This window comes from Bubalus kerabau, chromosome 10 (genome assembly GCF_029407905.1).
Source record: "Bubalus kerabau isolate K-KA32 ecotype Philippines breed swamp buffalo chromosome 10, PCC_UOA_SB_1v2, whole genome shotgun sequence".
NCBI lineage: Eukaryota > Metazoa > Chordata > Mammalia > Artiodactyla > Bovidae > Bubalus > Bubalus kerabau.
Genome location: NC_073633.1, coordinates 108,199,208 through 108,212,592, shown reverse-complemented (window position 1 = coordinate 108,212,592; position 13,385 = coordinate 108,199,208). Strand labels below are relative to the sequence as shown.

Below are 13,385 nucleotides of genomic sequence, written 5' to 3'. Positions count from 1 at the left end.
TATATACATATAATTTGTGACTTCTATGTTGAGGGCTTTTTTCATAAAAATGGGTTTTTTTTTTTCCTGTGTTTAAAATTTTTGTTTGGTATTTAGCTCTTTTTCTGATGGAACTTACAGTTGTGCATAGTGTGAGGTGGTTGTTGTTGAGTCATTAAGTCGTGTCTGACTCTTCGACGCCATTGGGCTGTAGCCCGCCAGGCTCCTCTGTCCACGGAATTCTTCAGTAACGAATACTGGAGTGGGTTGCCATTTCCTTCTCCAAGGGATCTTCCCAACCCAGGAATCCAACCCACGTCTCCTGCATTGGCAGGCGGGCTCTTTACCACTGAGCCATCAGAGAAGCCCATAGCGTGAGGTAGGGACTTATTTTTCCACCACATATTGATAGCCATTTGTCTCAGCACCATGTTTTTTCAAAAGCCCTTCCTTTTACAATTGATCTGAAATGCCTTGTGTATCAAGTTTCCGTGTATTCACAAGTTTGTTTCTGGGCTCTATTCTGTTCGTTGGTCTTGATCCATCCTGAGTCATTTCCATTCTGTTTTAATTATAAATCTCTCACCTTATTATTCTTCAGGAGCATCTTTATCTTTCTCCCTCCATTAACCCTCTTCCGTATTTTAGGATCAACTTGTCAAGTGTCATGAAAACCTATTAAAATGTTTTAAAATAATTACAGTAGATCTATATATCAGGTTGGGAAAAAATTATGTCTTTAGGATATTTAATCTCCCTATCCATAACCTTACTCTCTCATTTTTTGTCATTAATTTATTTCAATAAAACATTATACTTTTTCCATTAAAAGCTTGACATCTAGAGAAAAACTATTAAAAAATCCAACATATGGAGGCTGAAAAGCTTGACATCTTTTGTTAGCTTTATATTGGCATGTGCATTTAAACACTATTTGAATATATATAGCATATCTATTTTATATATATTTAAGTGCTATGTCTGTTGCTATCATAAATTGTTCTTTTGTCCATGGGATTCTCCAGACAATACTGGAGTGGGTTCCTGTGCCCTTCTCCAGGGGATCTTCCTGACTCAGGGATCAAACACATGTCTCTTAAGTCTCTTGCATTGGCAGGCAGGTTCTTTACCACTAGCGCCACCTGGGAAGCCCATTTATATAAATCTAAGTACTATGTCTATTGCTATTATAAATTATATATTTTTAATTTACTTTGTTACCCGTACAAAGAAATGCATTTTTATGTTTTTGTCCAGCAAATTTATTATTAGGATTAATAAGAGAATTTATCTTTTATATCTTATTGACATTTCTATATAATCTATATATAGCATCAAAGTAATACAATTTTGTTTCTTCTCTTCAAATATTTATTCTTTTTACTTTTTTTCATTGTCTTGATTTACTGCTGGGACCTCTAGTATAACATCACTCAAAAGGGACAGTGGGCATCTTTTTTAATTTTTTTAAAGTATTTACTTATTTGGCTGCTCTGGTGTTTAGTTGCAGCACGTGGGACTTTGGTTGAGGCGTACAAATTCTCACTCATGGCACTGAGAGCACAGAGTCTTGGCCACTGGGCCACCAGGGAAGTTCCATGGTGTAACTTCAGGAAAGATCCTTATTTCTGATTTTACCTGTAAAATACCTATAATAGACTTCTATTAATGAGTGCATGTGTCTGCTTATGTATATTAAGAAAACCTTTATAAGTCTAAGTAAATTTGCCTTTTTCCCCAGCTATGAGTTTTTTATGATAAATTCACTGAGTATTGAAAAAAACATTACTACCACTCCATAAGCTCCTATGCCATCTTCTAGTTGGATATTAAATATTCAGCCTATGTTCTTTTTGAGGACAGCCCAAAAATATATTGTACATATTTAAATTACCAAAAAGTCTGTAACTTTACCCTTCAGGGTAAAAAGTCCATCAAATACTTTAACATTGTTTACTCTTTCTACACTTAGGTTATTGTGTTTTATTTTTCTAACCACTTTACCAACCATTACTATTTTATATTTAGATTACAAAATTGATACATTTGTATTACTCTCCCTTTTCTCTCATATTTTAGGCCTTCCCTCTGCCTCAAATGTATCATTTAGATGCTTAGTGAGGATCTGACAGGTGCAGCAATCTTAGTTATCTAATAATGTTTATCATGCAGTCATTTTTTTTAAAGGGATTTTTATTGAATAGAGAATTTTAGGTAGGAAGTTGTTTCATCACATTCATGACGACTTTCTGCTATGTTCTGGATCCCACTGACATTGAGAAGTCAGCTGTTGTTCCTTTGAGAAGCTGAACACAATGTTTTACCACTGTTTTAGTGAAACAAAATATATAGTAAAACCAGGCACAACCAAGTTTCTAACAGATATAGGAGATAACATATAAACTTTATATGGCAAAATGCTTCATCTACAATCTCCATAATTCTAAAAATTAACAAATTTCCATAACTCTAAAAATTATCTTTCCAAAATTTTCCCAAAATTGTAACCAAAGTTACAAAATTGGAGGCTTACTTTAACATGCATAAGTATCTTATTACGCAGTTTCGTATGCAGAAGACACCCAGATGTTGATGGTAAATCTGAAATTGTCCTCCCCACCTCTAAGATGCCAGCACCTCCACTGTAGACACCTGCATAGGAAGGCCAAACATGGACGTGCAGCAGCCAAGGCAAAATTATAAAGAAGTTATTTGTGATAACATGAATACCACTTCTGATTATGTGCATAAAGCATAAAAGCATATCAGTATTAAAGAGCAAGGAAACAGAATTTGATATTAGACCAAATGAAGAATGTTCAAATCTGAAAAAAAAGAGAAAAGGAATAATAATAAATACATTTATTTTATATCACAGACAGCACCACCAAACTTATCTAACTTTCACTGTATAAATCTCTGTTGATAAAACTGCAGGTGATTTTGCAAACCATTTAGTTTATCCCATTGGTTCTCCTACAACCTTAGACAAGAGAGTGCTGGTATTAGAGTTCAGATCCTCACTCTAACATTTAGTAACTGTGCGACACTGGGCAGGTCAGCCAAACTCTCTGATGCTCTTGCAAATTAACCTCCCTGTCCTACAGTGCAACAGGAAATTTGAATAGGTTTTCCATGCCAAGACACACTGAGTAATAAAATCTCCCAGAAAAGCTGGATTATCTGCTCTGGCCCCCACCTGCAGTGGCAGAGAAGTCCAATCCCCGTCTCATGCTGCTCGAGTTGGGTGCTAGAGCTGCAATACATCTGTTACAGTTCTTTACATCGAGTCACAACAATCTTGTTTCCACTTCTCTCCTCTACTGGACTGGGAGCTTCAAGACCCAACTACAGTGCCCAGACACTTAGGAATGGTGTCTCTGCAGACCCATGTCACTCTTCTCTTCAGGCTATTTAGCAAAGAGCTGCCACGCAAAGGGAGGGACAGTTCACCTTTGAAGGCCCAGAGATGCCTAATATGGAAACGGCAGAAGAGCAAACACTTGCAGGTGCTGTGGGTAACAGCTGCCTCTGCCTGTAACCCCACACCTGCAGCTCCTCTGTCCTCCCTTTAGAGGGTTAGTGATGCTGGGAAAGTCACACCCAGGACTACAGCCTTCCTCATCTCCCCCGCTCCCAGGGGCAGGGAATGGGACCCCATGGGATTCTTCTCTGCCTGCTGAATTGTTACCCTGATTAATGTCTTCCAGACTGTGAGGCCTATCATATTAGAGCTGTCTGTAATGGTCCCCAGGATACTGATATTACAATAGGGCTTCTTAAGCTTAGAAACCCACCTCGATGGTGCTGCTTACAGGTCTCGATCTATGGAAAAGAAAATGGAGAAAGGAAACAGTTAGGTTTGACTTCTGAAATACTGCATACTACAAAAGTCTAAACTTGTTATAAACAAAGATGGCAGAAGAGCCTGTGAAGAAAAACCTAGACGTTTCCTACCAGCCTGAGATCCCAAGCCATCCAGAGAACTGGAGGATGCCAGGGTTGGAGGGCCCTACCATAGCAGGGCTTGCACACAAGGCCCGTGCCTTCCGGAAACCCTCCTTGGTCCTGGGTGTGCCCGAGGCTGTCAGGAGAGCCAAGGAGGCCACAGGGAAGAAGCCTTGGGAGTGCCCGCTCTCACTGCAGGGAAGCCACTGTTCTCAGCGACCACACTGTGCCCAGCTCTCTCAGAGGGTGCCACTACGCAGAGCTTTAATAACATTCCCTGATAATCCCAGTATGCAGATGTTTTTATATCAAAGCAGCTATATGCCGCGGCTGTGCTCAGAAACAACTGTCAGTGGTTAACCAAAGAACTTGAAAACCTACCCCACTTAACTATCTGGGGTTGTTCCAAAGTAACGTGTTTCACTCGGCAGCTGTACTGATCCTTGCTGTTGGGAGTGAACTCGGCGTGGGACAGCAGGTAGAAAGACCAGTCCTTGCTGAAAGACAGGTCTGACTGCTCCGATTTAATCTTCTCCCCATTCTTCAGCAAATCGATTTCAATCTGGGGTGGATGGAACCCAGACACATAGCAGTTCAGGTAATTTGGCTTTCCATCTTCTGGTGGGTGTCTTGAGTACACTTGAATCTTTGGACGACCTGAGGAGCGGCAGGGAAAGACAGATGAAATTGCAGAGCATTCCACTTGGGGCTACCTTGGTCTAAAGCTAGATCAGGCACCAAATGTTTATACTGGATCCTCCATTTCTCCCAATTCCACTTTCCCTTGGGCCAAATGACCTTCCATTTTTGCAAAAGGCCACCTCCAGTTTGTGGGATACACCATGACTTAGTATCTTTCCAACATAATTCCCCTACACATGTCTTTCAGGCTTTTTCTCGCAGATTTCTAGTAACATCTTTTTCTGTCAATGGACACTGTGCTGTATCTTTTAAGAATTGTGTGTGGAGGCTCTCAAGAAGGCTTCATGGCTCCTCAGCACATAGAATCTATATCACTCAAGAGTCTACATGATTTGGCCCCAGTCTACTGATCGAGCTTCATTTCTCACGTCACACACCCTCCAGAGTGGCCACATCAAAACACTCCCTGATTATACCCTGTTTCAGCCCCGTCAATTATTTTCCTTACATTTACTTCTTTCTTCCTGGTCTCCTGTCTAGATGCACACCCACCAGACTTCTCAATAGGTGCCTAGTACAGAGCCCTGCGCAGTGCAGCTGCTTGGTAAATGGCAGGTGTGATTACTGTTACCTCCTTGCTCAGGTTCCTAACAGAGTCAACCCAAAGTATATTTCTACAGAACACAACCTGTTCATCATGTCTAGAGTGTATATGACAAATCTCTATCTGAATGTGCACCTGATTTCATGAGCCAGACAACAAAGAAACAAAAGTGAAACACCTACAGGGGCTGGAAAGCACCTTAGATGAGTGGGTTGGGCTGGGGAAGAACAATAGGGAAGAGTGAGGACTGTGGCAAATAGGAAACATCATACTCTCCATTAGGACCAAGTGGAGTAATGCATGTGACAGTGGAATCTGCATTTTTAATGAGCATGGCCAAGTGACTTCCATAATCTGCCAGGTTGACGATATTATATGTTGCTACAGAACAGGGGGTTTGCTAATGGAATGCATGTCTAGACACTTCATGGGAATGTAGAAAGAAAATATTATAAACTCCATTTTTCTATTAACCAGGCCACTGTGATCAGATGTATCTCTCTAGAAACATCCTATTATCAAAGAAAATGTCCCCAGTTGTACCAAAAGCTAGGTTGGAAATACAATGAAGCCCTGATATTTTTCCACAGTTGAAAGTGAAGATAAATCAGAAACCTCTTTGCAATGAATTTCTAATAACTTGTTATTGTACTGTATATACTATTATAGTAGTGAAAGCACATTTTCATCCCCCCTGGCATTTTCCCACTGAGGGAGATGGGCAGGTTTGTGTGCATGTGTGTGGAGGGGGGAGGGGGTGTTTGTTTGACTGGGTTTTTTTCTAAGAATATCGCAAATGGAACCTGGAATGTCAGGTCCATAAATCAAGGCAAATTGGAAGTGGTCAAACAGGAGATGGCAAGAGTGAACATCGATAGGCTAGGAATCAGCAAACTAAGATGGACCGGAATGGGTGAATTTAACTCAGATGACCATTATATCTACTACTGTGCACAGGAATCCCTTAAAAGAAAGGAAGTAGCCATCACGGTCAACAAAAGAGTGCGAAGTGCAGTACTTGGATGCAATCTCAAAAATGACAGAATGATCTCTGTTTGTTTCCAAGGCAAACCATTCAATATCACGGTAATCCAAGTCTATGCCCCAACCAGTAATGCTGAAAAAGCTGAAGTTGAACAGCTCTATGAAGACCTACAAGACTTTCTGGAACTAACACCCAAAAAAGATATCCTTTTCATTAGAGAGGATTGGAATGCAAAAGTAGGAAGTCAAAAAACACCTGGAGTAACAGGCAAATTTGGCCTTGGAGTACAGAATGAAGCAAGGCAAAGTATAATAGAGTTCTGCCAAGAGAATGCACTGGTCATAGCAAGCACCCTCTCCCAACAACACAAGAGAAGACTCTACACATGGACGTCACCAGATGGTCAACACTGAAATCAGATTGATTATTTTCTTTGCAGCCAAAGATGGAGAAGCTCTATACAGTCAGGAAAAACAAGACTGGGAGCTGACTGTGGCTCAGATCATGAACTCCTTACTGCCAAATTCAGACTGAAATTGAAGAAAGTGGAGAAAACCACTACACCATTCAGGTATGATCTAAATCAAATTCCTTATGACTATACAGTGGAAGTAAGAAACAGATTTAAGGGACTAGATCTGACAGACAGAGTGCCTGATGAACTATGGATGGAGGTTCATGACATTGTACAGGAGACAGGGATCAAGACCATCCCCAAGAAAAAGAAATGCAAAAAGGCAAAATGGCTGTCTGAGGGGGCCCTACAAATAGCTGTGAAAAGAAGGGAAGAGAAAAGCAAAGGAGAAAAGGAAAGATATAAGTAGCTGAATGCAGAGTTCCAAAGAATAGTAAGGAGAGATAAGAAGGCCTTCCTTAGCAATCAATGCAAAGAAATAGAGGAAAACAATAGAATGGGAAAAACTGGAGATCTCTTCAAGAAAATTAGGGATACCAAGGGAACATTTCATGCAAAGATGGGCTCAATAAAAAACAGAAATGGTATGGACCTAACAGAAGCAGAAGATATTAAGAAGAGGTGGCAAGAATACACAGAACTGACAAAAAAAAATCTTCACGACCCAGATAATCACAGTAGTATGATCACTCACCTAGAGCCAGACATCCTGGAATGTGAAGTCAAGTGGGCCTTAGGAAGCATCTCAAACAAAGCTAGTGGAGGTGATGGAATTCCAGTTGAGCTATTTCAAATCCTGAAAAATGATGCTGTGAAAGTGCTGCACTCAATATGTCAGCAAATTTGGAGAACTCAGTAGTGGCCACAGGACTGGAAAAGGTCAGTTTTCATTCCAATTCCAAAGAAAGGAAATGCCAAAGAATGCTCAAAGTACCGCACAATTGCACTCATCTCACGCGCTAGTAAAGTAATGCTCAAAATTCTCCAAGCCAGGCTTCAGCAATACGTGAACCGTGAACTTCCTGATGTTCAAGCTGGTTTTAGAAAAGGCAGAGAAACCAGAGATCAAATTGCCAACATCTGCTGGATCATGGAAAAAGCAAGAGAGTTCCAGAAAAGCATCTATTTCTGCTTTATTGACTATGCCAAAGCCTTTGACTGTGTGGATCACAATAAACTGTGGAAAATTCTTGAAGAGATGGGAATACCAGACCACCTGACCTGCCTCTTGAGAAACCTGTATGCAGGTCAGGAATCAACAGTTAGAACTCTACATGGAAAAACAGACTGGATCCAAATAGGAAAAGGCTGTATATTGACACCCTGCTTATTTAACTTATATGCAGAGTACATCATGAGAAACGCTGGGCTGGAAAAAGCACAAGCTGGAGTCAAGATTGCCAGGAGAAATATCAATAACCTCAGATATGGAGATGACACCACCTTTATGGCAGAAAGTGAAGAAGAACTAAAGAGCCTCTTGATGAAGGTGAAAGAGGAGAGTGAAAAAGTTGGCTTAAAGCTCAGCATTTAGAAAATTAAGATCATGGCATCAGTCCCATCACTTCATGGCAAATAGAAGGGAAAACAGTAGAAACAGTGGCTGACTTCTGCAGATGCTGATTGCACCCATGAAATTAAAAGACGCTTACTCCTTGGAAGCAAAGTTATGACCAACCTAGACAGCATATTAAAAAGCAGAGACATTACTTTGTCAACACAGGTCCGTCTAGTCAAGGCTATGGTTTTTCCGTGATCATGTACGGATGTGAGAGTTGGACTGTAAAGAGAGCTGAGCACAGAAGAATTGATTCTTTTGAATGGTGGTGTTGGAGAAGACTCTTGAGAGTCCCTTGGATTGCAAAGAGATCCAAGCAGTTCTTCCTAAAGGAGATCAGTCCTGGGTGTTCACTGAAGGACTGATTTTGAAGCTGAAACTCCAATACTTTGGTCACCTTATACAAAGAGCTGACTCATTTGAAAAGACCCTGATGCTGGGAAAGATTGAGAGCAGGAAGAGAAGGGGATGACAGAGGATGAGATGGTTGGATGGCATCACAGACTCAATGGACATGGGTTTGGGTGGACTCCAGCAGTTGGTGATGGACAGGGAGGCCTGGCGTGCTTTGGTTCATGGGGTCACAAAGAGCTGTACACAACTGAGCGACTGAACTGAACTGAAGAGGAGGAGGTGTATCAGACAGGCCTACTTTGAATCTGGCCTAACTTACTGGGGGGAGTTATTTTAGCTTCTGTAGTTTAATTGAAAACTTAATTTACACCCAGACTGAAATAAAACCTACACAGGGAAAGAGCAGAAAATAGACCTCTTCCTCCCAAAGTGAATCACACTTACATGTTTTTTGTATGTCTTCTATAAATCCCCCGTGTATTTTCCAGGCATGTATTATCTTGGAAATTTTCTAATGAACATACTTTTTAGTGTCTGCTTGTTATTTTTTGAAAGAATTCTATAGCCACAACAAAATATCAATAATAGTGATAATACAGATATCATGTGTTTTTTTGGCAAATAAATTTTAAATTCCATTTTCACATGAAAGAGAAATCCGAGCTTCAGTGTACTTAGGTGTCTAAACGCAGTGTCCCTGACACCCTGGGTAAGTGCGTTGATTATTAGCCCTAGTTTTACAACCTTTCTGACTGATAAACCTTCACTTACTCAAAACTGAAAGTAGAGACACACTTCATATTGGAAAGAACCAGGCCAGGAGCCAAAGGAGGAAGCCCTCTGTGAACAAAGGCCACAGCCCATACCCGCCCAGCTTGCTCCCTAGAACCTCACCCCAGAAGATTGGGAAAAAAGCACCGGTGACTACCCTAGGCGCGCACCACCCGGCCAAGGCTCTGATCAGGTTCTACAGTCTGCGACTGATCCCCTGCGGGGTTAACTTACTTCAACTTTTCAGCCTCCCTTTCCTCATTTGTGACATCCTGATAATAGGCACCGTATTTACATCGCAGACCCCTTTCACAATTAAATGACGCAGCACACAGCGCAGGACAGACAGCTGTCAACGGGGACCTCTATGATTATTATTCAAAGCGAAGTGTAAGGAGAACAAGAGAATTAACGACGAGAATTGGTTTGTTAAACCTCAAGGCATTCCACGAAAGTCGCCAGAAAATTCCTCATTCTGGTTTGGTCCCTTATTTGGGGAAAAGTACAGAGGGGCAGGTGAACCTGCCCGGCTCCTGCTGGAAGCTCCTGGCCCTCAGGATGCCAGCTGGCCGACATACGCTGGCGGCGATTCCCCCAAAGCCCACGCGTTGTCTCCACCCGTTCGCAGCCCCCAACCCTGCCCTCTGGGACCCGCCAGCCCTCCCCCCACTCCAGAGATGCGCGGGGGCAGCCAGAGCCCCGCGAACCAGCGGAAGACAATCCCTCTCCCACCTCGCCCGCCCTGAACCACATCCGCACCCAGGAACTCCGTCCCGACCCACGCGGTACCGTCCGGGCTAGCCAGGGGCTCCCTCCCCACATCCCGGGGAAGCTGGCGACCTGGGGTCGCACCCCCTCCCCACTCCCCGCGCACCCCGCCGCTTCCACCGCCCGAGACGAAGCCGGGTGCTCCTCCACCGAGCTGGGAAGGAAAACTTGGGAGCGGGACGGGGGTGGACAGGGTTAGTGCCCAGGGTGCCAAGTGGGTGTGATCGGGACAGGACGGGCTGGCGGAAGAGGGGAGAGAGGAGAGGACACTCACGCTGGATGGCGTCCAGTCCAGACAGCGACAGCAGCCCGAGAAGGACCAAGGCCACGAAGCGAGCCATGCTTGCAGCAGCGGTGGCGGAGTGAGCGGCTGGGTTCCGCGCTCGCCTTTATAGTCCGCACTCAGGCAGCCAATCGGAAGCCTGCCCGCCGGGCCGTCACAAGTCTCCGAGCGAACTAGGCCGGGGCAGGTTAGAAACAGGCTTCCCGGTTTTCAGTTTCATTTTCTCGTAAGTCTCATGATGCTTAGGAAGGCAGGGTTGGGCTCGGTGCGTTCGCTGCCTGTACATCAGCGCCCTCTTATCTGGGGTGCGCGCCCAAGCTTGCGGCGCACACCGCTCACCCTAGAACTTCAGTGTGGACGAACCCTCGCTTTTCGGAACAGCACCAGAAAGGCAAAGGGACTTGCTTACCATGCATGCCACAGCCAGTTAGGAGCCTAGCACCTGGTTTTCAGTCGGGAAAACTGAAGCCTAGAACTGTTAAGGGTAAGGACAGAGACTGAACGGTACTGGGCAGAATCAGAACTCGGTTCGCAATTCCAGCCCAGAAATACGTTGCAAGTCTTCTGGATTCTCTGGGCAAGAAAAGTTTCCAGGAACCTCGAGGCCTCATGGAGCCAGCTCAGAGAACCATCTGGCATGAAGGAGGACTTTCTTGCTTCCTGAATATGTTCCAAAAAGGAAAGGCATTTCGGAACGTCTGTGCCAAGAAACTCTGGTCCGTATCTTGCCGTTGTAATTTAAGTAATTGATGGTTTGTGGAGAAATGACCACTGAGGGTAAAACTCTTATAAAAGCAGTAACTGCTTAGAGCATCAGAGTATCTACCGCCTCGAGGGACGTTACTCCCTGCGAATTAGCACACTAGAATGGTGGTTGGCACGGACTAGGTACTTGATGAACTGAATGAATGAGTGTACAGATGAGTGGCTGGTGAAACTCATGAAGGAAGGGATGGCTGAACATATGAGGGAATACGTGAATAAACCCTAGGATGTAGGAATTACCCCGTTACATTTTTAGGGATAGGAAAACAAAGAGTGAGGGTACAGACTGGCCTGAAGATAGAGGACTGGACAATTTTAGTATGAATTTGGGTTGCATCTTCTGTGGGCTCAAACAAAGAAGTTAGACCTATAGATTCTAAGAGGGTGTCAGTGTTACAAAGACTCGTTAAGAAGACCCACTCTCCGTAGATAACATAAAAAGGAGCTGACATTACCTGGTGGCTGAGTCCAAGGATCATTTCTGGAGTGGAATACCCGGAAGAGGAAGTGAACCTGGGGGCCGAGAGTGACAGAGGTCTTGGAAATCACCCTGGTGTGCAGCTGAAGGGAGGTGGGTGGTGCTTCCCCAGAGAGCCCAAGAAATGTCATCTGGATTCCTTTCCCCTAGTTTTAGACCTTTCAGTAATCCCTGTTGTGGAGCTTGGGTCTACACTAAAGAAAGCAGGTTACTCTCCACAGACCTAATGAAGGGGAATGTGCACAGAGAGAGCCCCAGGGAGCACATACTGGGTGTTCTGTGATCCTAAGCGTCTACTACGATTATTGATGCTCTTTACCTACTTTTTCTACCAGCTCTCTCTATAGCTCTCTTGAAATAAAAGAATAATTGTCAGATATAATGTCATGAGGAATGACACTCCTTCCCCTCCCTTTTGTTTGTTGTTAACTCATTTAAGGCTCTTAAGGCCTGTAAAGTTATGACCAATCTAGACAGAATATTAAAAAGCAGACATTACTTTGCCAACAAAGGTCCGTCTAGTCAAAGCTATGGTCTTTCCAATAGTCATGTATGGATGTGAAAGTTGGACTATAAAGAAAGCTGAGCGCCAAAGAATTGATGCTTTTGAACTGTGGTGTCGGAGAAGACTTTTGAGAGTCCCTTGGACAGCAAAGAGATCCAACCAGTCCATCCTAAAGGAAATCAGTCCTGAATATTCATTGGAAGAACTGATGCTGAAGCTGAAACTCCAATACTTTGGCCACCTGATGCAAAGAACTGACTCATTTGAAAAGCCCCTGATGCTGGGAAAGATTGAAGGTGGGAGGAGACTGGAGCGACAAAGGATGAGATGGTTGGATGGTATCACTGACTCAATGGGCATGAGTTTGAGTAAACTCTGGGAGTTGGTGATGGACAGGGAGTTCTGGTGTGCTGCAGTCCATGGGGGGCAAAGAGTCGGACAGGACTGAGCAACTGAACTGAACTGAGGGCCTGTAATGTTAGTGTTGAATTATTTTCTACTGCCCTGGGGGTATAGGAAGAAGGAGAGCTAGTGGAAGCTTCTATAGTCCTTGTTTACCACATCACAGACAAATACTGTAATACTTAAAATTCTTACAAGATAGAATCTGATCTATTCCCCAAGAAAATCTATTTTAAAAACACTTTTTTAAAAAGCAGTGAAGACAGAGAAAAGTGCTTTTTTCAATTACTTTTTTATATTCTCTTATGAGAGCAAACTTCTGGAAATCTACAAACATGGCCTTTCGATAGTGAAAGGTTGTTGAATCACGCGAAGACACCGGGATTCTTGGCCCTTGGAGGAGAAGAATTCAATCCAGGGCCAGAGACAAGGCTTGATCGCTCACAGCTTTTGTGTAATAAAGTTTTATTAAAGTATAAAGGAGATAGAGAAAGCTTCTGACATAGGCATCAGAAGGGGGCAGAAAGAGTACCCCCTTGCTAGTTTAGCAATGAAGTTATGTACTCTCCAATGAATCCAAAGAATGTCTGGAGGTTGTAAAGACCTCACCAGACCTACTCCCGTAATCTACATTTAAAGATAACAGAATTAGCCAGAAGGTTTAATCCAGAGACTGTCCTCAGGCAGGATACATTATTGTTATATAATCCTAAGGAATGTAGAGAAGGAAAAGTTTGTCCCTTCTTCCTCCTTGAGAATTCCAGACCCCCTAGACTTCTTATCAACCTGCCTAGGAAATGACTCTCTCAATAGTGTTATCTCCCATGAGTAGGATAAATGATGGAAATGGTTTTTTTGGCCCTAATGACTTGCCTAAAAAAAAATTTTTACTGTGTTTATTCACAGTCGTAAATATTTTCAAGAATGT

The 13,385-nt window shown here is 43.1% G+C and overlaps 2 protein-coding genes across 2 annotated transcripts in view; one reads left to right on the top strand and one right to left on the bottom strand.

Annotated features, from left to right (window-relative positions):
• The window catches only part of PATL2 (PAT1 homolog 2), a 73,691-nt gene that overhangs the window by 36,292 nt on the left and 24,014 nt on the right, over window positions 1–13,385 (top strand). The window lies entirely within an intron of this gene.
• LOC129621927 (beta-2-microglobulin) lies at window positions 2,188–10,456 on the bottom strand. Its single transcript, XM_055538953.1, has 4 exons — window positions 10,299–10,456; window positions 4,309–4,584; window positions 3,777–3,804; window positions 2,188–2,804 (listed from the first exon to the last, which is right to left on the bottom strand). Exons 1-3 carry the CDS (start codon window positions 10,363–10,365, stop codon window positions 3,791–3,793), a joined length of 357 nt encoding a protein of 118 aa, XP_055394928.1. The 5' UTR covers window positions 10,366–10,456; the 3' UTR covers window positions 2,188–2,804; window positions 3,777–3,790.

Excerpts from the sequence above, each read along its gene's own strand:
- LOC129621927 (XM_055538953.1), bottom strand. The coding sequence starts at position 10,365 with ATGGCTCGCTTCGTGGCCTTGGTCCTTCTCGGGCTGCTGTCGCTGTCT. Across the intron at positions 4,585-10,298 it reads TGGACTGGACGCCATCCAGC|GTCGTCCAAAGATTCAAGTG; the intron begins GTGAGTGTCCTC and ends GCCGCTCCTCAG.